Source organism: Thalassophryne amazonica, chromosome 9 (genome assembly GCF_902500255.1).
Source record: "Thalassophryne amazonica chromosome 9, fThaAma1.1, whole genome shotgun sequence".
Classification (NCBI taxonomy): Eukaryota; Metazoa; Chordata; class Actinopteri; order Batrachoidiformes; family Batrachoididae; genus Thalassophryne; species Thalassophryne amazonica.
The window spans coordinates 69,756,229-69,783,464 of NC_047111.1; the positions used below are offsets into that span (position 1 = coordinate 69,756,229).

The window sequence follows — 27,236 nt, forward strand, 5'->3', positions numbered from 1 at the left end:
GTAAACTGCGGCACTACAGGAAGGGGCAGGATGAAACGGCGATTACAAAGTATCAAACGCCGTTGTTCGCTTTATCTCCATCGTCATGCGAATTCTCCGGGAGCGCTCCTGGAATTATTCGACATGTTGAATAATTTTTTCGACAATTCCCGGTAAAGCCGGAACTAAGCCACACCCCCTAGTGCCGGCGTTAACAACGGTGTTTTATCCTTAAGACAGCCAAAAACTCTTCCGGGACACTTCCGGGAGCTCTTACCATCTATGTGTAAATGGGGCTTTAGAAAATGTGTGGCCATTCAGCAGATGATCACTTTCGAGCTGACGGTGAAATTTGTCAAAGTGTCCCACAAGTGTGGAGTTTCCAAGTACACATGTGGCGTGCCAGAGTGTCAGCTCCCCCCACAACACACGTGTGCGTGTCTCACGCGGTCCCCCCAACACATGCGTGCGTGTGGTTCGTGTGCCACCCCGAAGGCACCGCGCCTCTCATCTGATCAGACAGAGTGACACTTTGGTCTCTGTGCTGAATGGACAGGGACCATGGCTGACTGCCAACAGCAGGAGCTGTCCTGGATGTTACTGCTGCAGAACACGTACCATGTTTTGACGGACACGCACGTGTGTGTGCTTGCTGTTCCCACGTGGAAATACATAAAGTCAAAGTCAAATTTATTTATTTAGCACATTTACAACAACCAAAGCTGCCCAAAGTGCTTCACAGATACAGAATAAAAGGGTATGAAAATATAAGAATACAAAATAGAAAAACCTTCTTCTTTGTCTTTCGGCTGTTCCCGTTAGGGGTCGCCACAGCAGATCACTCATTTCCATCTCATCTATCCTCTGTATCTTCCTCTGTCACACCAACCACCTGCACGTCCTCCCTCAGCGCATCCATAAACCTCCTCTTTGGCCTCCCTCTTCTCCTCCTGCCTGGTGGCTCCATCCTCAGCATCCTTCTCCCTATATACCCTGGGTCCCTCCTCTCCATGTCCAAACCATCTCAATCTCGCCTCTCTGATTTTGTCTCCAAACTGTCCCACCTGAGCTGTCCCTCTGATATGTAAATTCATAATCTTGTACATTCTTGTCACTCCCAAAGAGAATCTCAACATCTTCAGCTCTGCCACCTCCAGCTCTGCCTCCTGTCTTTTTGTTAGTGCCACCGTCTCTAAGCCGTACAACATAGCTGGTCTCACTGCTGTCTTGTAAACTTTCCCCTTCACTATTGCTAATATTCTTCGGTCACAAATCACTCCTGCCACCTTTCTCCACCCACTCCACCCTGCCTGCACTCTCTTATTCACCTCTCTACCACACTCTCCATTACTTTGAATTGTTGACCCAAAATATTTAAACTCATCTACTTTTACCACATCTACTCCTTGTAACTGCACTATTCCACTGGGCTCCCTCCCATTCACACACATGTACTCAGTCTTGCTTCTACTGACTTTCATTCCCCTTCTCTCCAAAGCATATCTCCACCTCTCCAGACTAGACTCAACTTGCTCTCTACTCTCACTACAGATCACAATGTCATCTGCAAACATCATAGTCCATGGGGACTCCTGTCTGATCTCATCTGTCAACCTGTCCATCACCACTGCAAACAAGAAAGGACTCAGAACTGATCCTTGGTGTAATCCCACCTCCACCTTGAATGAGTCTGTCATTCCGACTGCGCATCTCACCGCTGTCACACTATTCTTGTACATGTCCTGCACTACCCTAACATACTTCTCTGTCACTCCAGACTTCCTCATACAATACCACAGCTCTTCTCTTGGCACCCTATCATAAGCTTTTTTCTAAGTCCACAAACACACAATGTAACTCTTTCTGGCCTTCTCTGTACTTCTCCAACAGTATTCTCAGAGCAAACATTGCATTTGTAGTGCTCTTTCTCGGCATGAAACCATATTGCTGCTCACAGATCTTCACCTGTTTTCTAAGCCTAGCTTCTACTACTCTTTCCCATAACTTCATGCTGTGGCTGATCAACTTTATGCCTCTGTAGTTACTGCAGCTCTGCACATCACCCTTGTTCTTGAAAATAGCAACCAGCACACTTCATCTCCACTCCTCAGGCATCCTCTCACTTTCCAAAATTTTATTAAACAATCTGGTTAGAAACTCTACTGCATCTCTCCTAGACATTTCCATGCCTCCACTGGAATGTACTTCCTGATTTACTCTCACCACATCATCCAGCCTTTTCGCTCGCTCATTTTCGTTATTCATCAGCTCTTCAAAATATTCCCTCCATCTTCTCAGCACACACTCCTCACTTGTCAGCACATTACCATGTGCATCTTTTACCACCCTAACCTGCTGCACAGAATTTCCAGCTCTGTCCCTTTGTCTGGCCAATCGGTATAAGTCCTTTTCTCCTTCCTTACTACTCAACTTGTTGTACAGCTCGTAATATGCCTTTTCCTTTGCTTTTGCCACTTCTCTTTTCACCTTACACTGCAACTCCTTGTACTCCTGTCTACTTTCTTCATCTCTCCGACTATCCCCAAACTTTTTCACCAACCTGTTTCTCCTTATGCTTTCCTGGACCTATTCATTCCACGACCAAGTCTCCTTGTCTTCCTTCCACTGTCCAGATGTCATACCCAGTACTCTCCTAGCTCCCTCACCACATCTGCAGTACTTTTCCAGTTGTCCAAAACTGTTTTCCTTCCAACCAGTGCTTCTCTCACCTGCTCGCTAAATTTCACACAACAGTCTTCCTCCTTCAGCTTCCAGCATCTGGTCCTTTGTTGAGATCTCACTCTCTTCTTCTTCTTTACCTCTTAAGTCATCCTACAACCATCCTATGCTGTCTAAAAACATTCTTTCCTGCCACCACCTTACAGTCTCTAATTTCTTTTAGCTTGCATCTCCTATGAAGAATGTAGTCCACCTGTGTGCACCTTACTCCACTCTTATATGTTACCCTGTGCTCCTCCCTTTTCTTAAAGTAGTTATTCACCACAGCCATTTCCAACCTTTTTGCAAAATCAACTACCATCTGTCTTTCACCACTCCTATCTTTGATACTATATCTGCCCATTACTTCCTCATCACCTCTGTTCTCTTCACCAACATGCCCATTGAAGTCTGCTCCTATCACCACTCTTTCATGCTTGGGCACACTCCCCACCACCTCATCTAACACACTCCAGAAATCTTCTTTCTCCTTTCTTCTCACAACCTACCTGTGCGGCATATTCACTGATGATATTCATCACCCCTTCAATTTCCAACTTCACACTCATCACCCTGTCAGACACTCGCTTGACCTCCAACAGACTTTTAACATACTCTTCCTTTAAAATGACCCCAACACCATTTCTCTTCCTGTCCTCACCATGGTACAACAACTTGTACCCACCACCGACGCTCCTGCTCTTACTTCCCTTCCACTTGGTCTCTTGCACACACAATATGTCTACCTTTCTCCTCTCCATCATATCAGCCAGCTCTCTCCCTTTACCAGTCATACTACCAACATTCAAAGTCCCCACTCTCATTTCCACCCTTCTAGTTTTCTTCTTCTCCCGCTGTTTGCGGAAATGTTCTCCTCCTCTTCTTCGTTGTCTTTGCCCAGCAGTAGCCCAATTTCCACCAGCACCCTGCTGGGCAACAGCACCGGTGGCGGACGTTGTTAACCCGGGCTGCGACTGATCCAGTATGGAAATTCGATTCTTAGTCTGCATAGTTGGGTTGGCTTGTTTTATGCCGGATGCCCTTCCTGACGCAACCCTCCTCATTTATTCGGACTTGGGACCGGCACTTGGAATGTACTGGCTGCACACCCCATGTGGTTGACCAAGCACTAATAAATACAACAAAAATGTACTACAAAAGTGCAACTCCGCTTAGGTATTGAAGGCCTGTGCAAAGAGATGGGTCTTCAGTGATGACTTAAAAACATTTAAAGAAGACGCAGATTTAAAATTAAAAGGAAGGCTGTTCCACAGCTTAGGAGCAGCGACAGAGAAGGCCCTGTCTCCTCTGGTTTTCAAACGTGTTCTTGGCACTTTTGAGAAGCAACTGATTGGTGGACCTCATCATCCTGGAGGGAGCATAAGAGGACAACAGCTCAGATAGATAAAGTGGAGCCAAACCATTCAGGCATTTAAATACAATGAGCAAGATTTTAAAATCAATGCGATAGCTGACTGGAAGCCAATGCAGAGATAAAACAGGTGTGATGTATTTACTGCACCTGGTGCCCGTCAGCAAGCAATCAGTAGAATTCTGCACAAGTTGTAAGCAACTAAGGGAGGACTGGTCTACTCTGCAGTACAGCAAGTTGCAGTAGCCAAGTCGCGACGTGATACAAGTGTGGACAACACGCTCAAAATCCTTGTGGGGAGGTAAGGTTTCACCTTCCTTAGGACTCGCTGTTGAAAAAAGCTAGCTTTAACCACAGAATTGTTTGTCCAACTTAAATGAGCTGTCTATTAGAACTTCAAGTTTTTTTTACTACAGACTTTGAGAAAGTTGCCAAGAACACAGTCACTGAGATGGCCAAACACAACTTCAGTTTTGTCTTCATTCAATTTAAAAAATTTTTGAGCCACTCATTTTCAGGCCGCAATAGCAGGGAAAGACATTATTCGTCCATACATCTGTGACAATTTTCAAGAGGAGCATGTTTAAATAGGCCATAGTGAGCCCACTTCCACCCCCCACTACCAAAACATGCAGGTATTCATACACAATCTGACAAATATTTATTCATAAATTTTTATTTATTAACGGACACTTTTTAGACCACTGGGTTATCCACTCAGTATTCATTCATTTTCTAAACCTGCTGACTCCAATTAAGGGTCACAGCCTGGGGACTGACTATCTCAGCTGAGCTGTTAGTGGGTGAAAGGCGAGGTGCACCCACAGGACACCAGTCCATCAGCACAGGGCCACTCAGCATTTTATTACCATTTTAACCCATTTTGCCCCACTGGCAACAATTGTTGCCTTAGTGTATCACTGTCATTTTCTACTCACAATAAAAAAATCTCTAAGGTACTAATGCAACTTTTCCACTTCAAAAAAAAAAAAAAAAAAATCCAGGCATAAGCAGGTTACTGTTAGTCATTTGTATGCAATGTGTGTTACAGGTTGTTTGTATTTTTTTAAATGCCAGTGCCAAAGAGAAATTTCCATTTTATGTGAATTGAATGGACAGTCTGTATTTAATGAAACAGTAGATTATAAAGGCTACATAGTGTACTTTTACAAAAGCCAATACAGTTCACCAAACATCTTAAAAGTTTTTTTAAAAAGTGGGGGAAAAAAATCAGTATTATACAGATAGGACCACTAGGAGGCCCACGAAGGTGTGTTTGTAATGTTGCCTTTCAGCACCAGTTCAGTGGGTGTAAGACATTTTTCACATTACCCATTCCAAAACTGGATCCATTTGTATGTATCAACCATTTTTGGATACCATAAGTACAAATATCAGTCATAGGGCATGAGGTGTGCTACAGTACACCTGTCACAGGGCCACATATTGTCAATTTAGAGTCCCCAATGCACACCTTTGGAAGTGGGAGGAAGCCAGAACACCAAGATGAAACCCACTGGAACAAGAGAACACACAAACTCTCCACACAAAGGACTAAAAAGTTGGCAATCCCATGACCTTCTTGCTATAAGGCAACAGTGTTAACCACTAAGACACTGTGCGGCCATGACTGCTGTGATAGGCTCCAGGTCCCCCCTATCTCTTAATTGGAATAAGCAGGCATAGAAAATGAATGAATTTTACTTAATACAAATAAGCACTTTTACAGCAGTTTTCTTCGAATAGGTCAAGGTATGGGTATATACGTATTTCCAGGCCACTAGTCACAGTATGTCCCTGTTTGTTACTGTTTCTCAGCTTATATATCCAAAACAATATATCAGTTATTAATGAATCTAATACATCCATGCTACTATCTATAAGACTTTGGAATAACTTTTGAAGAGTTTAAGAAACTTTTCAGTTCACTGAAAGTTATTTTACAAATCTACTCACAGACCACCAGTGGTTCACAGCCCACTCTTTGAGAAAGATTCATACCGGTCATTAATACATAGAACACGGTACTATATGGTAAATCCAATATAGGCAGTTCTAAAAAAACGTAAAGAACTTACAAGGAGACAAGTGAGGGGAGCCACCTTTGCGATTCTGAAGTTGTAGACTTCTGCGGATGCAACTAGAAAAACTGGGGCTCATGAAACTTGTATTGTTCATCAAAAGACAGTGTAACAGTGGAGTGAAACAGAAAAAGATTTTCATCACGGTAACCCCATCAAATCTCGGCCAAGTCTCCAATTCAGCCTCTGGCAAACTGTGGATGGCATTTCACATTTTTCACACATCACATCTTTCTTCAATTTCTGGTTTCTGGTTGTTTTCATAAGCAGAAGAATACACCATAACTTTACAACTTTTTCAGGATGAATGGGAATCCCATTCTGTCATAAACAGCACGTAAAGTATTCACACAAACAACTCCAGTTTAAAAATATAAGATGTTTATTTTCAGTAAGATAGACCGGTTTCTTAGTGATTTCACTTTTGCCTTCTATTCACTCAGATTCAGCATTAAATATTCTCTGCTTTGACGTGTGCCAGAATATACTTTAATAATACAGTACTTCAGTTCAATTACTCAACTGGCATTTTCAAATATTACAGTACATTCGTATCTTTATGATGAGGGACATTATCTTGTTTGGCCTTCCCACTATCAACTTATAAGGTCTTTGCACACACGCATATATAAAGACCAGTGCTCATCTGCAAACAACACAGAAATTATTTAAACTATTACTTATGATGAAGGAAAGGAAAGGAAAGGAGAAAGTCCACACCAAGGACATAGTCATCCACTCCCATGAAAAGAGAATAGTTGGAAGATGATGACACGCATTCTTAAGTCCTACAACAGATCCCATAAGTACACAGAGCAGCTTCATCTTCATAAATATACAGCTTTATAATCCATAAAGAGATTATTTAATAAGATATTGGTGATCAAAATAGAATGTTACATATTTTCCCGAATGGAATATGAAAAAAGTAAAGATATAAACAAGCATACCACTTCTAACACTGAAAAAAGTACAGACACAAACATCTTTTACCAAATATTGTAAGCTGGTAATTTGTCACCACAGTGGTCCATTATAATGAGTCCCACAAACCAGAGCACAGAAGGCTTTACAGCTCTGAAATGACAGATGCGTGCAACTGGCAAATCCTGATAAGTCAATTTATTTTCCAAGAGGTTCCAGCTGGAAGTCTTATTTAGTGTCCCAAAACATTCAATTTGTTCTTTCATGAAAAACTGCTGGGAAAAAAAAAAGACAAAGTAAATGATAATTGCAGGACCAAATGTAAAAAGGCAAAAAGAAAATGGGTCACAGAATGAATTATCATTCATCTTCCTCCTCACTGTCCGACTCCTCTTTTTTCTTCTCCTCCTCTTTGGGTGGGGTGACCGGGGGAAGATCTAGGCGAGCCCATGATATGGGCTCAGACTTCTTCATGGTTACCTCGATCTTTGCTGCCATCATGCTCACTAAACTCTTACTCACGTCAATCACCTGCAAGACAAGGAAGGAGTCTGGGGAGTCAGAGAGCTAACTAAGGTGGTGGTGACTCGCATTTTTAAAATCTGCACCTGCACTCTGAAAGGCCTTATTTTAACCCAAATAAGTACTCCTGGGGTCCAAGACAACACCAGAGGTGTATTCTTTTGATAATTTCTGGACTGTTATATGGATTTAGCTGAAATTTTATTTAATTGTCACCTATTCAGTTCTCTTCAATTTCACTTATTTTGATCCAGTTTGATTAAACACTGTGGGCTCTATAACAATTTTTCTTACAGGATCCACTGGGACCCTAGTTTGATACAATGGTATCTGGTTGGACTCCATTGCAAAATTGTGAACTGCAATGTGCTTTTTAGGATATTTTAGGAATACAGTATGCATGCATACACTCTCACACTTTTCTGCTTGGGACTCCAGCGAGGGCGGACGCATCTCCTCCTCTCTCCTCTATCTCTGCTCCAACCTTCAAAGTCCCTACTTCACCAGACTGTGAATTCTTCAAACTATATTGGATTAACCATCGGATTGATCAGCTGGTCTCTGAACGCTACTGACACCATTTTTTCTACAAGAAGATCAGGGGCGGGTGACCCTGCGTGCCCAGATGGAACCTACCCTGTGGGCAATGTTCTCGACACCTGGGAAATGTGGCGTGTCACATGCTTTGCGCCATTCTCTGTGGAGGACATCAAGGATTTATTCATATTTGCTTTTATAGTATTAGGGCTGGTACTTATTGGCTTATGTGCTGCCCTGACCTACCAGAAATTTGGCAAGACAGCTGCTGCCAAAACCACGACCCCTCATTTGTCCGTCATGATTAATGAGTTGGGCAAGGCGATGCATTCTCAGACTGCGTTATCCCTTGGACTCAAACACAAATTGGATAACACCTCGGAGCAAATGCAAATGATTTCAGAGACCGGGGAATATTCATAATCTGGGATCTGGTTTGTTCATGTGAAGCTGTAAGTGTTTTTCACTTCTCAACCAGAAACACGGCAGGCTTATCAGCCTCTGAAGGACAAAATGCCCCGTTGACTTCCTCCATAAGAATCTCTACGGCCTTGGGGAACATTGGCTGCCTCCTTATCTCTCTAACTCCAGTACACAAGGACAGAAACTGACTCACACATGGACAAAGACTGAAGCACGCTCCACCTCCCCTCCTGCCCCCATCACACACCCCATCCCGGCCACCGCTCATGCCACCCCCTTTTCCTCTCCAGGGGCTGCGCAGTTTTAGCTGCAGCAGGTCCCCGTTCCCCCCAAGCTAGCGGCGGGGCGACTCCTGTTGCTGCGGCTACCACAAACTCACATCACCTCAATTCGGAAAACAGACTGTTTCAAATTTAGTGCACATAAACAATGTCAAATGTATATGTGTTGTCTTAATTCTGATGTGTGCCATTATTACGGTAAACAAGTAATAATTGTGGATTAATTGCTGTAGCTTGTCTGTGGCAATTTGAGTGTGGACATACTCTCGTTGTTGCACTTGTAATGACAATGACAATAAATCTCATCCATCCATCACACACAACTAAATTCAAAGTAAAGCATTTAAAAAAAAAACAAAAAACAAAACTAGAACACCGCGCTCATAGAGCACAAACCTGCGCCAACACTAGTTTCCATTTCGGAAGTTTTTACCTTGGTAAAAAAAATTTCAAGGTCAACGTCCTCTTAGAAGTGGCTTTTCATCAGCTAAATTAGATGTGACCAAATGTCAGGAGTATGTATTTTGTTCATGTACTTGAATCAAATTTTTTTGTGATGTTAACAGGGTTTTTTTTTTTCCAACTTTTTCAGTTTCTGAATTCTTTTTCAGATAATTTTCACAGAATAATTGGATTGGTTATTGCTGCTATGTACAATTTGTCATTGTTTTTTGGCACTTGGTTTCCGACTGATAACTGGAAGATAAACAAACAGACATAAATTGAAACATCCATCCAATTTTGAGAGGTATAGGTAAACCCATAACAGAAAAATGAGAGTGACTGATACACTTTTTACTGACACATAATGCAAAATGTACACAAAATGAGCTTTTCAATATTAAATCCACAAAATCCACAATCCAGATCAAACGCTGTCAGGTTATAGTGAGTAGCAGTCTGCACCTCACTTTCAAATATGAGGGTGACTGGGGCACATTTGATTAAGATATAATGTAAAATGTTCATTAAATGGGGTTTTCAATGGCCACAAAATCTGTAATCCGGATGAAACTTTGTCCATTGATAAAGGATACCATCCTACTTAACGCTCTCAAATATGAAAGAAATTTGATCTTTTTGACAGAGTTATGAATTTTTGAAAATTCTTTCAATGTTAAACGATAAGTATTTTTCCAATATTTTCCCTGACTGAGCTTTGACCTATGATACTGAAAATTGAATGAGTTCTTGCATTTCAGGATATGAATCCTCTGTAAACATTTCATAATGGTATCTGAAAAATTGTGGGTTCCATGCTGTTCACAATCAAACAGGAGTGAAAATACAACCCCTGGCAATAATTATGGAATCACCGGCCTCGGAGGATGTTCATTCAGTTGTTTAATTTTGTAGAAAAAAAAGCAGATCACAGACATGACACAAAACTAAAGTAATTTCAAATGGCAACTTTCTGGCTTTAAGAAACACTATAAGAAATCAAGAAAAAAAATTGTGGCAGTCAGTAACGGTTACTTTTTTAGACCAAGCAGAGGGAAAAAAATATGGACTCACTCAATTCTGAGGAATAAATTATGGAATCACCCTGTAAATTTTCATCCCCAAAACTAACACCTGCATCAAATCAGATCTGCTCGTTAGTCTGCATCTAAAAAGGAGTGATCACACCTTGGAGAGCTGTTGCACCAAGTGGACTGACATGAATCATGGCTCCAACACGAGAGATGTCAATTGAAACAAAGGAGAGGATTATCAAACTCTTAAAAGAGGGTCAATCATCACGCAATGTTGCAAAAGATGTTGGTTGTTCACAGTCAGCTGTGTCTAAACTCTGGACCAAATACAAACAACATGGGAAGGTTGTTAAAGGCAAACATACTGGTAGACCAAGGAAGACATCAAAGCGTCAAGACAGAAAACTTAAAGCAATATGTCTCAAAAATCGAAAATGCACAACAAAACAAATGAGGAACGAATGGGGGGAAACTGGAGTCAACGTCTGTGACCAAACTGTAAGAAACCGCCCAAAGGAAATGGGATTTACATACAGAAAAGCTAAACGAAAGCCATCATTAACACCTAAATAGAAAAAACAAGGTTACAATGGGCTAAGGAAAAGCAATCGTGGACTGTGGATGACTGGATGAAAGTCATATTCAGTGACGAAATCATTTTTCAAGATGATAATGCATCTTGCCATAGAGCAAAAACTGTGAAAACTTTCTTTGCAAAGAGACACATAGGGTCAATGTCATGGCCTGCAAATAGTCCGGATCTTAATCCAATTGAAAATCTTTGGTGGAAGTTGAAGAAAATGGTCCATGACAAGGCTCCAACCTGCAAAGCTGATCTGGCAACAGCAATCACAGAAAATTGGAGCCAGATTGATGAAGAGTACTGTTTGTCACTCATTAAGTCCATGCCTCAGAGACTGCAAGCTGTTATAAAAGCCAGAGGTGGTGCAACAAAATGCTGGTGATGTGTTGGAGCGTTCTTTTGTTTTTCATGATTCCATAATTTTTTTCCTCAGAATTGAGTGATTCCATATTTTTTTCCCTCTGCTTGGTCTAAAAAAGTAATCGTTACTGACCGCCACAATTTTTTTTCCTGATTTCTTATAGTGTTTCTTAAAGCCAGAAAGTTGCCATTTGAAATGACTTTAGTTTTGTGTCATGTCTGTGATCTGCTTTTTTTCTACAAAATTAAACAACTGAATGAACATCCTCCGAGGCCGGTGATTTCATAATTTTTGCCAGGGGTTGTATAACCTCTGCCCAACTTTGTTGGCGGAGGTAAAAAAATAACAGCTCTGAGAGCCAGCTCACAAACTGATACTCGCTACTCAAGGTATGTACCCCCTAAAATGCAGTAAGCGAAAACATAAAATAAATAACCAACGAAGTAGGCCTTAGTAGCCACAAAACCTAGGTGTTGGAAATTAAACTCAAGTTAAACTCAAACTACTAGCCCTCCATCCAGGTTATTTTATTGCCCTGAAAATGGCCAATAAATTAATGTTTAGTACTTCCTGGTACTGTATGTGGCATGACAAAAAATTACGCATTTGGTGGTACAAGTATGATGGAGGCCAAAAAAAAAGTGGTGCAAATTATTGGTTGAGGTAATAGAATAAGTACATGGAACAGTTTTGACTGTGGTTAGTGCTTGGTCTGCAAATTAAAGGTTAATGGTCCCTTCACACACAGTGCAAAGTGTGGACGAAAACAGCGAAATTAGCACACCATGAAACATCGCACCGACGAGCAGGCGTGCACGACGTCAGCGCGACGGTTCATGCACGCGACAGTGCCTGATGAGCAGGAACAGTAGCTCACGCTGCTCGCATTGTGTTCCATGAGATGAGCTGCACCACATCGTGCTGCTGATTTGGAGGAAAATTAAATAAAAACCAGCTGTATAATTAGTGAATATCACTGGGTTGATATAAATAACACAAAGGGGAACGCAATAGAGAACTCCATGGTTAATCAACCCTGGTTAAAAAAAAGACATTCACGGGATTTGAACCTACACATCCTAATTTCCAGACAGCAACTCTACCACTGCGCCACAATCACTGTCTTGGAAAAGGAGCGTGAAATGGCTCTAATCAACAAGCAGACAAACGTATTTTCTCAAAAAAAGAAGAAAAGCGCTGTGTCTGACCAAACAGCGTTTGCTACGGCGTATTATGTTTGTAAATATAATACAAATGTAAATGTAAATACTAGCGGTGCCAGAAAAAAAAAAAATCAATTCACGTCCGAATTGCGATTCTTATTTATTACGATTCTGAATCGATCCAAAATGTCCAAGAATCGATTACTAAAAAGCATTTTTTAAAACATCTTCTTGCTTACTCACTGCGTGTACTGTTTGTCAGGCAACGGCTTCCGTACTACAGCGCCCAGCAAAGGGAGGGTCCGACGTCCTTCAAACATTTGTGAGCTGCAGCTTAGCATGGCGGATGAAGAGATATTACAGCCAGCACCACCTTTGCTGAAGGCAAATGTTTGAGCGCATTTTGGATTTTATTATTTGCTGCGTAAGAAGGAGCTTGACATGACTTATGCAGTGTGCAAAATCTGCAAAATGAAAGTCAAGTACTTCAGAAACACTTCAAATCCGCAAGTCCACATGCTACGCCATGACCCGGAGCTAAAAGGAGGGGAGCAGCGGTATCTGCCGACTACTGACCAGCACTTCGCTAAACTGCCAACCAACTATGAACGAGCAAAGCAGATAAGTAAATTTACATCTTTACAATCACTTGATTAACCTTGTAAAGCTGCATTTTCTTAAACATAAACATTTTTTAATATAACTATTTCTCAGAGCTCTTTGAATCGAATCGTCACCCCAAGAATCAGAATCGAATTGAATCGTGAGTTGTTGTATCCCTAGTAAATACGTAGGTAAAGGTTTGGGCACCCCTGACGATTTCCATGATTTTCGTTTAAAAAACGTGAAAATGAAAATGTCCCGCACTCCGTCTTACTTGCTGTAGAAAAATTTATACAGTCCTGAATAAATTTTTCTACAGCAAGTAAGATGGAGTGCGGGACTTTTTCATTTTCACGTTTAGCTGGGCTTGTCCCTTATCTCCTACGCACCCGTTTGAGGAGTCTGAGGTGCGAAGTTTTCTCTCTCATGATTTTCTTTTAGAAATCATTGGTTGTTTGGATAAGAAATTTCAGTTAAATATATCATATAGCAGACAAACAGTGATATTTGAGAAGAGAAATGAAGTTTATAGGATTTGCAGAAAGTGTGCAATAACTCTTTAAACAAAATTAGGCAGAAGCATAAATTTGGGCACCCCAACAGAAAAAAAATACATCAGTATTTAGTAGATCCTCCTCTTGCAGAAATAACAGCCTGTAAACGCTTCCTATAGCTTCCAATGAGAGTCTGGATACTGGTTGAAGGTATTTTGGACCATTCTTCTTTACAAAACATCTCCAGTTCAGTCAGGTTTGTTGGTTTCCGAGCATGGTCGCTTAGAATCCCACCATAGATTTTAAATAATATTCAGGTCTGGTGACTGAGATGGCCATTTCAGACTGTTGTACTTGCTCCTCTACATGAAAGCCTTAATAGATTTTGAGCAGTGTTTAGGGTCCTTGTCTTGTTGAAAGATCCAGCCCGGCACAGCTTCAACTTTGTCACTGATTCTTCAACATTGTTCTCAAGAATCTGCTGATATTGACTGGAATCCATGTCACCCTCAACTTTAACAAGATTCCCAGTACCTGCAGTGGCCACACAGCCCCACAGCATGATGGAACCACCTCCAAATTTTACTGAAGGTAGCAGTGTTTTTCTTGGAATGCTGTGTTCTTTTTCAGCCATGCATACTGCCCCTTGTTATGCCCAAATAACTCAATTTTAGTTTCATCAGTACACAGCACCTTATTCCAAAATGAAGCTCGCTTGTCCAAATGTGCTTTAGAATACCTCAAGCGACTGTTTGTGGCGTGTACACAGAAAAGGCTTCCTCTGCATTACAGCATTTCCTTGTGCAAAGTGCGCTGCATCGTTGAACGATGCACAGAGACACTATCTGTAGCAAGATCATGTTGTAGGTCTTTGGAGCACGTCTGTGGGTTGACTATGTCTGTTCTCATGATCCTTTGCTTCAGCTTATCTGAGATTTTTCTTGGCCTGTCACTACGGGCTTTAACTAGTACTGTGCCTGTGGTCTTCCATTTCCTCACTATGTTCCTCACAGTGGAAACTGACAGCTGAAATCTCCAAGATAGCTTTACAGTCTGTTTTCACGTCATCTGATAATTGTTTAGAGGCTCCCATGTTGCCACTCATTCGAAGAGATGCAAAGAGGGGAAACATTTGCAAATGGCCACCTTAAATACCCTCTCTCATGATTGGATTTACCTGTGTAAGGAGGTCAAGGGTCAGTGAGCTTACCAAACCAATTCTGTGTTCCAATAATTAGTGCTACATATATTCAAATCAATAAAAAGACAAGGGTGCCCAAATTTATGCACCTGCCCAATTTTGTTTAAATAATTATTGCACACTTTCTGTAAATACTAGAAACTTAATTTCACTTCTCAAATATCAGTGTGTTCATCTGCTATATGATATATTTAACTGAAATTTCAGACAACCAATGATTTATAAAGGAAAATCATGAAAATTATCAGGGGTGCCCAAACTTTTGCATACAACTGTATGTATACATGTATAAACAGTGTTTGCAAAATACCTGTCTATAGTCTAGGCTATATCAGCACCAATAGGCAGTAGCGGTCGATGCGGTGTCTACTCTTTATAATTTTGATGGTTGTCCATATTACACGAGGTGTGTTTACATTGTGCCCTAAACTGGAACTCTGCTGAAACCGACCTCTTGCGTGAGTCACGGACCACAAGACGGCGCGAAATTCACAACTGTGAAACAGCAAATTGTGATCAGAGCATTTCTATGCAAAAAGTAATTTTTCGGCAGGACATTTTGGCAGCAATCTTGTCAAATGGCAACCACCTTTCATTTTCAAGTGGCCAATTAACCAGCTTTGGTAAGTACTACCTTGGAAATAATCATGCCAAATTTGTTGTCTGTAACAGCATTTTCAAGATTTTGCTGTAAAACTGATGTTATCTGCTCCCCTTAGTGGTCACAGCAGAAGTGCCAAGACATGCATATGCCCATGAATGTCATTCAAGGTGGCACCCATGTGCAGCTGTTTACAAATGTTCAACCTCCATTGGAGCCATACTAACCAAGCTACTGTTCTAAGTTAAGTTAGTTATAACTGAGCAGGAGAAGTCAACGTATTCCATCTCCTGCTGCATCACCCAAATGATAAATGCACATTAATTTCAAGCAAACGTTATACTGTACTTACACCCCACAAACTGATTTTCTGATCAAATTCCTTCTCTCCCTCAAATATAACATGGATGTTGACCTGCAGTTAAAAGAAAATATAAAAGTAGATTGAAAAATATACAAAAATTAGAAGTTTAGACATACAGAGAAAGATGAAATGATATGTCACTCACTGTGGTACTATTTGCATCTACGTAGCTAAGCTCTGGTACAGAATTCTTGGCATATATAGAGATGGTGACCTGTGATCCAGTCTGGTGCCAGTCAAAGCGACATGGAACAACTTTCTTACCCTGCAAGGACATTTCACATGAAGAACAACGTATTTTGGTCATTCACACTCATTATCGCCTACCAAATATTCTGAGCAGTATCATTGTGCAAATACTTATCAGACACCAGTAGATGGAGCTACAGTCTCAGAGTTGAGACGTTGGAGCTTAAGAGGAAAAGACAGAACAAAAAATTAAAAACAAAACATGCACATGTACCGCATCTTTTTTCCTCCATTCATGTGTTCCCTTGGTGCAGCCTTCTTGAGAGAGGAAGGTATTAAAATCTGAGGTTTTCCTCTTACAGCAGGTCCAATATTTCATCCTGGAGACACAAGAAAATCTGGAAATTAAGTAGTCAGTAAAATGCCACTCAGGACAACCACTAAACTGGAAGACATGCTTATTGCTCTTCATGCCTCTGCACAGTTTACAGAGAATACTGTATCCAACATGTCAACACAGAGAAACATGGTCTTGAAAAATAAATTTAAAAACAATTCAAACTTTTTCTTTTTGAGAAACAAACAGCAGTCTGTCTAATACTGACCCTTCATGGAAGACAGGGTATCCAGAGTGGTACAAGCACATGTCTGAATTGCTCACTGGTCCATCAAAAGTCTATGAAAACAATAAATAACTGGTTTAAACATAAGAATGAGCAAACTTCATGTGATCTGTATGCAGGCACACTAAATAAAATAAAGGTTGTTCTCATCTAAACAAATCAAAAGACTAATATTTTAAAAACAATTGTCTGGAACCAGCATCAACACTGTCAGGATACTGACTCAGGTTTAACAGCAATTACACAATAACTCACTTCAAACTTACACATTTGTTCAGTTGCTAGTGTAGAATGTGACTAATTTGTTTTGTCAACCTTTGTGTTTTACATTCCACTCTGCTTAAATACATGACAAAAAACAAATCCCAAACCTGGAAAGCAAACTCAGCCAGCGTATTAGAACATTTCAGAGTGAATTTAACAAAAAGGAGGGGGTGGAGGCATATATTCTGATGAATGACGATGACTCACATTATATTTTTACATCTAAGTAATATGAAAATGTTTTATGTCCTACACAAGGACACATTCACCTACTTTAGTGCATCCTCCATTTGTGCAGGATGTTCCAAGCTTGATCTCATCACCATCTTCCTCTAGATGCACAAAAAGAGCAAGAATAAAGAATTAGCTACATTTGGCAAGAGTATTGAAGATGCACATTTAAGATGCTTCACCCTGACCCTGTCAGCTTTTACTCAAATGCAGTGATGTGAATGACAACATGGAAACAGACCGGCAAATTCACAGAGGCCGTCCATCACGTTCCACAGCTGGCGTAACCTTCCTGTCTACTGCAACAAGAAGGTGACGTTGGCCGAGAAAGCTAATGTCAACACAACAGCAAGATGTAAGATGTTTATGGGAAACAGGTGAATCTATGGCCACTTGTTACCGTTTTCAGAAAAATGGATTTGAAATTGTATTCAGTCAGCGATCTTCGTAGCAAAATATGGAGATAGAACTTCTTCAGCCTGAAAGTAATGTTATACATTATGTTAAAACGGTCCTATATTAAATCTGTACCTGTATTTTTCCACTTTATTTCAGTTACCTTCAGAATTACCAAATTCTATCTCAATCATAATTCTTTTTTTTAAAGTTCCATTCTGAAAATAGTGTTGCCATTGTACCAACAAGATCTTAAAAAATTAACAGAACAGCATTAATAATTGATTCAGACAACAAATTCACATGTTGGTCTATTTCTGGGCTGACTGATAGCTGAAACACCAGCTGTACAAAAATTGTCTATCTGGCACAATAACAGTAAGACTTTTCCAAAAATACAGGACAGCTGTGCACCATGAAAATAGTAAAACTGCAGGAATAAGACCTCCCAAAATTACCATAACGCTAAGTGATGTTAATCAGGGTCACCACAGTAGATAAGATATGGATCTGCATCTTCACTTGGCACAGATTTTACACTGGATGCCCTTCCTGATGTAGCTCCACATTACTTCTGCTCTGGAAACAAAGCGCACTAACCGCTTGGCAACTATGGTATTTTAGTGACTTAAATAATGTCGCAAACTGGTCAATGATACCTGAAACACTATCTGTCCTTAGTGGCCTATCTGGCACAATATCCACGTTTCCTAAAGATAAAATAGACCATTTCATAATGAAACAGTGTTAACGCTGCAAATAGACCCTTCTGACATGAATAAAAAAAAAAAAAAAAAAAAAAAGAAAAGAAAAAAAAAACCCTTTCAAGATATATAGCTTTATGTTTGAGTGCATATGTGAAATTAGGATACATACATTTTGGTTAGAAGTGGCAACATCAAACTATATGATTCTATAACATCCTCACAACTCTACTTCTGACAAAAGTGTACACAGATGCCATTAATTCTCAGCAAGCAAAATCAATAAAGGAAATGCTGATGCTCTGTCCTCACCTTTCTTTTCTGTCACAATTTCAGACAGTTTCAGTTTCTCCAGAGCTTGTTTCAGGGACGGAGAGACTTTGTGCTGCAATCTTACCATTGGCTCATCTGTACTGTGATGACAACATTAAAAAAAGGTGTGAAAATATTTCATTTAATTAAAACTTTTTATGGAGACAAAATTAAGAAGACAAAATGGTATCAACATCATAATAAAAATAAATAAACCAGCATACAAGCAATACTTTTTATTTTTGATATTCAGTAGTAAATGTTTTATCTGTAGACTAGATCCATCAGCCACAGATGCAATTAACGGATTACACCTGTAGCTGCCACTCCTGGATCAGTACAGCAGAGACTCGATCCATCATGGACTTCTCTTCAGCCAGGACAACAAATTAAATTATTTTCAGATGTTTTCATCAGACTGAAGATGATCTCACTGAAACGGACAGGCAAGACTATATTATTTACTCCTTGTGTGAATGGTTTTAAAATTTAATAATAACATGTTATGCTACTAACGTACAATACACTAACTATTCAAGAAGGAAACAATATTTATTTTAAAAATAGCTGATATTTTCAGTCCCTTGTGACATTTTTCAGATTTGAAATGAATGTTCCTGTTTCTCGGGGGGGGGAATCAGAAACCAAAAATCCACACTTCCTCATCAGTTTTTTTATGTCACAGACAGTAAAACTATTTTTTTAATCACTTGATTACAACCAAAGAGCTGGCAAAAAAATAAAATAAAAAAGTTTATCATCTCCGCCCACAATGCTGAAATTGCCTGCACTATTTATTTATTTTATAAATCACCATTCTGTGTTCTGAACTCTGCCAATATTGTCACTGTTGTCAGACTGAAGGATTTCTTCCAAGGTTTAGTCTCCCTTATTGGGGTCTAAATAAGGCTCATAACCATAAAGGTCCCCCTGACACTGTCATGACTTTGATGCATGCACCGTGTCATGCAGGAGAGTAAACTTGTCATTAACGGGTGTACACTGAACATGAGAGGGGCACCGGCGCTTGCCCCTCTCATGTTCAGTCTCATGTTCACATATGCACTCATAAATCTTGGTTACAAAATAATTATTTCATGTACGCAGCATCCAGCGCACAACACGTGGCAGCAAGTGGAACAAAGCACAGCATTCAGCTGGGGAACACAGCGGTTGGGATCGTCACAACGATCAAAGTTGCGTAAGTATCAGGGGACCTTCAGGCAGTGTCCTCCACAGCTGCTTCAAAAACACCTTCAAACTGGACTTATTGTCCAAAAACAGTTCCACCTCCGCTGTGTTTACAATTGATTTGGGCTTGAATCAGCAGGTCCCATTCTGGTGATGATGGAGCAACAATATGTCTGTTCACCTGCACATTTATCACTGACATTTATTGTTCAGGATTTTTTAAAATATCAACATTTCATCATTTTTAGTGATAATGTGTGGGCATTTTTTGGTGTCACCTACACTTTAAACCAAACATACAGTAGTGTTCAGAATAATAGTAGTGCTATGTGACTAAAAAGATTAATCCAGGTTTTGAGTATATTTCTTATTGTTACATGGGAAACAAGGTACCAGTAGATTCAGTAGATTCTCACTACTCCAACAAGACCAAGCATTCATGACATGCACACTCTTAAGGCTATGAAATTGGGCCATTAGTAAAAAAAGTAGAAAAGGGGGTGTTCACAATAACAGTAGTGTGGCATTCAGTCAGCGGGTTCGTCAATTTTGTGGAACAAACAGGTGTGAATCAGGTGTCCCCTATTTAAAGATGAAGCCAGCACCTGTTGAACATGCTTTTCTCTGAGAGCCTGAGGAAAATGGGATGTTCAAGACATTGTTCAGAAGAACAGCATAGTTTGATTAAAAAGTTGATTGGAGAGGGGAAAACTTATACGCAGGTGCAAAAAAATATAGGCTGTTCATCTATAGTGATCTCCAATGCTTTAAAATGGACAAAAAAAAAGAGACGTGTGGAAGAAAATGGAAAACAACCATCAAAATGGATAGAAGAATACCAAGAATGGCAAAGGCTCACCCATTGATCAGCTCAAGGATGATCAAAGACATTTTGGAGTTACCTGTAAGTGCTGTGACAGTTAGAAGACGCCTGTGTGAAGCTAATTTATGTGCAAGAATCCCCCACAAAGTCCCTCTGTTAAATAAAAGACATGTGCAGAAGAGGTTACAATTTGCCAAAGAACACATCAACTGGCCTAAAGAGAAATGTAGGAATATTTTGTGGACTGATGAGAGTAAAATTGTTCTTTTTGGGTCCAAGGGCCGCAGACAGTTTGTGAGACGACCTCCAAACTCTGAATTCAAGCCACAGTTCACAGTGAAGACAGTGAAGCATGGTGGTGCAAGCATCATGATATGAGCATGTTTCTCATACTATGGTGTTGGGCCTATATATCGCATACCAGGTATCATGGATCAGTTTGGATATGTCAAAATACTTGAAGAGGTCATGTTGCCTTATGCTGAAGAGGACATGCCCTTGAAATGGGTGTTTCAACAAGACAATGACCCCAAGCACACTAGTAACCGAGCAAAATCTTGGTTCCAAACCAACAAAATTAATGCCTCGCAGATGTGAAGAAATCATGAAAAACTGTGGTTATACAACTAAATACTAGTTTAGTGATTCACAGGAATGCTAAAAAAGCAGTTTGAACATAGTAGTTTTGAGTTTGTAGCGTCAACAGCAGATGCTATTATTATTGTGAATAACCCCTTTTCTACTTTTTCTTACTAATAGACCAATTTCATAGCCTTAAGAGTGTGCATATCATGAATACTTGGTCTTGTTGGATTTGTGAGAATCTATTGAATCTACTGGTACCTTGTTTCCCATGTAACAATAAGAAATATACTCAAAACCTGGATTAATCTTTTTAGTCACATAGCACTTCTATTATTCTGAACACTACTGTACAAGACAATGAAAGACCTTGGTCTTATTGCTGTGTTAACGCTTTCAATGACCTGCATTCTGGATTGCTGTCAACAAAAATGTTTTTCGGTATTCATAGATTATTTATAAACAGCAAAAAGTGTAAAAAGTTCTAACTACATTTGGAGTTAACTATACAACCTTGGTCTACATATGGCCTCCTGGGGCTTTGGTGCAGAGATGATGTACTCATTAAACTTGGGTTTTAATTCATCTGCACCCTGCTTTTCTCCAGATGATTTCACATCTGGTTTCACTGGCTCAGGTGGCTTCTCTTTGTTGTGAGGACCTTTTGTACAGCCCTGTGAGGAGAATGAAACACCAACATTTCAGCACTGCGGCACTCATGAACAATGAATGAACTGTCAAATATGGCAACAAAAAAGGTGACAGTCAAGGTGGCAGTTTCAAAACAATAGACAATAGAAACATGGTTATGTCATCTGTGGCTTCTGTTTTTTTTGGGGGGGAGGGGGGTTACTCACTACACAGCACAGATGCAAAGGATTAAAACTGAAACACAAAGCTCACAACAATGCCAAGGAAGTCTGAGAAGTCAGTCGTTCTTCTCTTGCAGCAGGACCAACCCTGAAGAGAAGACATTAACATCAATCACTGAAGAACAGACAGCAGGAAAAATGCCAACTCAGTTTCCAGGGAGAGTACCTTAAGTGCATCATGGAATACTGGAACTCCTGGATGGTAGGTACATGCATCTGTCCAAAAAAAAAAAAAAGGCACACGTTTGAATACCTTAAAATATGACATATAGGAAAATCTGTTATACACACAGGGGGAAGAAAAACAGGTAAACATATGTACAACCCTAAATTGTGATTTTTTTTTTCTACTCTTTTGGAATGAAACTTTTTTCCTTAATAAATGTGGCTCATTACTGAAAATTATGCCCACTATAGACAAGGTATGTGACCGGGGCTGTGTGTCCTTCCGGAGGTGGTGATCTTGTGGTTATGAGTTGGGCTTGAGACAGAGGATCCTCAGTTCAAACCCCAGTCAGACTGGAAAATGAGCCAGGGCCCTTGGGCAAGGCCCTTAATCCCCAGGATGCTCCTGGTGTGTGATGACTGTCTTGCATGGCTGCACCCTGGCAATGGTATGCGTTTGAGTGAAAATAAGTGAATGTGAAGCATCACCGTAATGTGCTTTGAGCTTCTGGTTCAGATGGAAAAGTGCGATATAAATGCAGTCCATATCAGTGTGGCTCGCTTGGGTACAACTTAGCTACTCCATGCTATCATTTGCCTTCATACACATTTCATGATAAAAATTAGTTATACTGATGCATTTTTGTGCAGCTTTTGGCTATAACAGCCAAAGCTACAGACACTAAATATCTTTGCACTGATTTCCAGCAGAATCAGAAAGGAAAATTGATTCGCTTAAAGCAGCGAACAGACAGAACCCTGGTGGATCTCCGTGGAACCAAAGAAAGAGTGCTGTATTATGTGCGCTTAAGAGCCATAGTCTGAAACTGTGGTATGGTTCATAGAAGGGGTGATATATCATGTTTCAATAGGCCACTGAAGTTTTTTTTAGGGGAAGATGTACTGTCCAAATGGATAAAAATTATGTTTCTTATCCAAAGATCCCTTAGGGAGGAAAATAACCAGGTGCCATTGCCACTGCCATCCAGTAGATGGGTCAAAATGCATAGAACACTGCTATCTACTGGCGCCCACTTATATCACATGGTTGTTGAATCACAACTTAACAAACAGACTTTTCGGTTTTGCAAATGCCTTTTTTTTTTTTTACAAATGAAAAAAGTTACATATTTTACAAAAGCACATTTATTTGTAAACACCAATACACACATTACATTAACTTGTGTTGGTTTTTGCATAGAATGAATGAGTCAACCAATCAGTGTGAGCAGAGGCTCAATTTACCCATAATCCCTTTGGGCATCTGTGTGTGTTAATGTTAAAACTTCAGAATTAGTGCATTATTTTAAAATGAACAGATATGTGTTATATTTTCACTTTGTACAAATGACAGAATTGACATTAATGTAGTTATTCTATCTGGATTAATTTGGTTCATAACTCAAAACCTTAAGTCAAACCTGCTTTCCTTTTAAAGACATCTGCCACACAGCTGGACCACTGTATGCTGTGAAGGAAAATGATGCTTCCCTACAGCAGTGGGTAGGGCGCACAAAGACAGAAGCGGTGACTTATCTTTGATTCTATCAGAAGCATTGGCGGTGTTTAAACTCAAAATTGGCTTGTTTGTAGCTGAGAGTGAAACAATACTGAAAGTTATCTGTAGCTTCTGATAATTTTTTTGCTGGTTTATCGGCTTAGCGTTATAAAAGATAACTTTTCAGTTAGCTGTTTAGCGGTTATTGAAGCTAACTTTTTGGTTAGCTGTGCCCACCACTGGTCACGGGCCATAGTAATTGTTCTTGAACAAGAAACTCAAAACTCAAACATAGTCTTGTATTTTACACAGATGCATAAAATAGAAAAAACATTATACAGAACTGAATGTGAAACTGGCCCTCTTGTCTGATGTTGCTTGGCGTTAATTGTACCCGAAGCAAAACAATCAATACGGTGAAAATCTCAGAAGTAAGTCATTAAGTACCTTCTCTATAGCTGTGTTCAGAACCATCTGACATTCTGAAAGACCAGACATAAAAACAATAACAACAAGATGAACCAAAAAACCTTGGGGAAAAAGCGCATTCTTGAGATTACCCTGGAGAGCCTTTGAAATATGCTTTAATAATACGGGTTATCAATTACCTAGCCTATTTCACAGTACAGCAAGGCTAACGTTATCAATATGAAGGGGTGGACAGACAGGAACTTGACTACATCCAGGTCTTTCTTAACTTCGTGACCTGAAGTGCCAGTGAAAACACACAGGCTTTCTTTGTTGTTTACATACACGCTGCAGCAGCTGCTAAAACTTTGATAACAACCAGATGAAAATTCGGTACTCCAACACGGTAATCAAGATGGACGCCGGCAAGTTGATGCTTGTTTTCACCCGCACACTGTTTGTGGTCGCGTGACCAATGGGCTATGACTTAAATCCGCCCGCGACTATTAGACTGAATTAAACCATCAGATGTTTTTGCTGATGTGTGGTAGAGAAGCTTGAATCTTCGACTGGACTGGGTTGCTTGACGCAAAGACGTTTCACTTCAAATCGCAGAGGCTTCCTCAACTAAAATTCTTGCTCTGGTAGTGTGACTTCTGTCTGACCCTTGTAGAGAAGAACAAACAGAAGCCACAAAAGCTGAAGTTTTAAACCTAACCAGACCCCTCCTACCGAGAGGCAGACTGCTAATGGCTAGTGACTAAACAATTGCTTTAATTAGCACCTATTGTGCTCTTGTTAGCACCCTCCTAATAACAGGGTAGCTGTCCCTCCTAACGATGGAACTGATGTGTGGTGCTGGTAACTTAACTAACCGAACACAGAATTTGAATATATTACATCTGGCAGCAATGTCTTGTTAAAAATTAAATTAAAGATCCATTTTCAACATTAACATTGTTGTCTCAGCAGTCGTAAAGGGGGCAGCCATGGCTGTGACATTAATAGTCCCACAATGGGTACATTTACAATGTGACAGCGGCACAGGGCCAGTCACAGAACAGCGCAAATATGCAAATGCAAATTAACTCAGGTACTCAATTTCCCCGCAAGTTTGCAAGTGAACATTCCTGCCGGACGTAGTATTCAGGGCATTTTTTCCCCCTGAGGTAAAGGTTGGAATCGCTGAACTTCCCAGGGTTTTGAACGGAGCATAGGTGAACAAGTACAAAACAAAACAAACAAGATAATGGAAAGTACTACAATATTTAAACAATGGACAGAACATGTGAATGGAGAAGATACCAAAGATTTTCATCAGTACAGCAAATTACTAAGGGCAAACTTGAAAGTGTTGTGAAATGTTTAAAAATTTTTCACAACACCCTTGATTTGGAAGATTAAAAGGTAGATATCATGTGCTGTTACCTCCTGCTGAACACTGGCACCTGGTGGACAGTCCAGGAATGTGCATCCATTATCAAATTATGATTTTCATATTTAATGGCTACAGCCAGCACAGGGTGTCTGTGCGCGCATTAACGCGTATGCTGCCTATTAATATTTCAGTTCAACAAATAGTAACACTCAGATCCCAATTCTAGATGACTTAGGCTGTCCAAGACGCTGGGAAATTATCTAAAGTTTCTAACGTGAAAACATGTCTGCAACAGTAAGGTCTTGTTACAGACTGCCTACTTATGTTACAATGGCCAAATGCTACTATTACAAAACTTTTACTGAATCACCCGCGATACGATAGTATTAAAATGCTACATATAACAGTAAACAACAGTAAATCCACAAGTTATTCTCAGTGAATGATGTTAATAACCGCTGCTGCCGGAAACAGCAAGCTAACATCATGTTACCTCCATCGGCCCACAAGCTGGAGAAAATTCCAGATGATTAGCAGACTAGCTAACACACCGGTACAGGGCAAAACGACTCACCGTCAGGGTTGTTCTCTGGATTAAAACGCTGCCCACATCCCTTGTTATAACACAAAACTGACATTACGATACGTTAAACAAATTCAAATAGTTGATAAATTTTGAATTACACTCAAAAAGATCAATAAGCGAGGAACACAAAGCCTCTACTGCCGCACGATCAACCCGATCACGTTAGACGACTCACATTTCCGGGTATTGTCGGTGAGTGGCACAGTTTGAAACACAGCTCGACACAGTATCCATCTTTTGAAGCAAAAGAATGAAACTGCGGAAGGAGGTCGTGACACCTCAATAACAGCTTGACAACTGTGGCATGACATCTCATAAAAACAAAACAAAAAACAAAACACCATATTCATAAAATATTAGCAATATTTTATGTGAACAAGTTTTTAATATTGTTAATATTAATAAATTAATAAATTAATATTATATTGTTAATAATATTGTTGTTTTATGAATAAAATATTTTATGACTAATATTTTATAAGTATTGTTAATAATGTTGTTAATATTTTATGAATAAAATATTTTATAACTAAAATCTTACATTTTTGCAGAAGACGAATATGTGGAAGAAGATGAAAACACTCCATCATGAAGCTGTACAATTGATAGCTTCACAAACCTGCAGTTTCTCCAATAACAGCCACAGAAGCCTGTAACTCCTTCAGAGTTGTCATTAGTGTCTTGGTGCCTTCCCTCAATTGTCTTCTTTTTGCACGTTAATGCAGTTTTTGAGAACTACCTCGTCCAGACAGATTTGTGCTGTGGTACCATGTTTGTTTTTATTAATTACTGATGCAACTGAAGCTCAGTACAAATTCAGTAACATGGTCATATATCTATCCCCTGACTGTCAAAAGAAAACTGGCTGTAGAATTTATGACTGGAATTAAAAATAATCCAATATACAGTTTTGTGTAATTACTTATGACCTCTAAAAACAGAGGCACTTTGTATAAAAATGGCCTAAATTTTTAAAAGGGTACTAATATTGTGTTCAAATACTTATGAATATATATATATATATATATATATATATATATATATATATATATATATATATTTATATATATATATATATATATATATATATATATATATATATATATTACTGTTAATTTCTATATATGTATGTATGTTTAAATAAAAAAAAAATGTGATAGATATATAAGCTTGAGGAAATTTATTCTTTGATATCTATCTATCTATCTATCTATCTATCTATCTATCTATCTATCTATCTATCTATCTATCTATCTATCTATCTATCTATCTATCTATCTATCTAATCTAATCTAATCTAAACATGATTTAATTGTCAGATAATCGAAATAT

The 27,236-nt window shown here is 39.6% G+C and overlaps 1 protein-coding gene across 1 annotated transcript; it reads right to left on the reverse strand.

The window, feature by feature from the left end:
• Positions 1-6,509: 6,509 nt before the first annotated feature.
• On the reverse strand, positions 6,510-26,073 carry chordc1b (cysteine and histidine-rich domain (CHORD) containing 1b). Its single transcript, XM_034178330.1, has 11 exons — positions 25,893-26,073; positions 22,036-22,085; positions 21,901-21,957; positions 21,511-21,671; positions 18,402-18,502; positions 17,032-17,090; positions 16,477-16,547; positions 16,146-16,251; positions 15,828-15,947; positions 15,671-15,733; positions 6,510-7,605 (listed from the first exon to the last, which is right to left on the reverse strand). Exons 1-11 carry the CDS (start codon positions 25,954-25,956, stop codon positions 7,435-7,437), a joined length of 1,023 nt encoding a protein of 340 aa, XP_034034221.1. The 5' UTR covers positions 25,957-26,073; the 3' UTR covers positions 6,510-7,434.
• Between the last annotated feature and the right edge of the window lie 1,163 nt (positions 26,074-27,236).

What these genes read in the sequence shown, in the direction of transcription:
- chordc1b (XM_034178330.1), bottom strand. Translation starts at nt 25,956, where the DNA reads ATGTCAGTTTTGTGTTATAACAAGGGATGTGGGCAGCGTTTTAATCCA. An exon ending in CAGACTTCCTTGGCATTGTT is followed by an intron (nt 21,672 to 21,900) that starts GTGAGCTTTGTG and finishes TTCTCCTCACAG; the next exon opens with GGCTGTACAAAAGGTCCTCA. An exon ending in TAGATGCAAATAGTACCACA is followed by an intron (nt 15,734 to 15,827) that starts GTGAGTGACATA and finishes TTTTAACTGCAG; the next exon opens with GTCAACATCCATGTTATATT.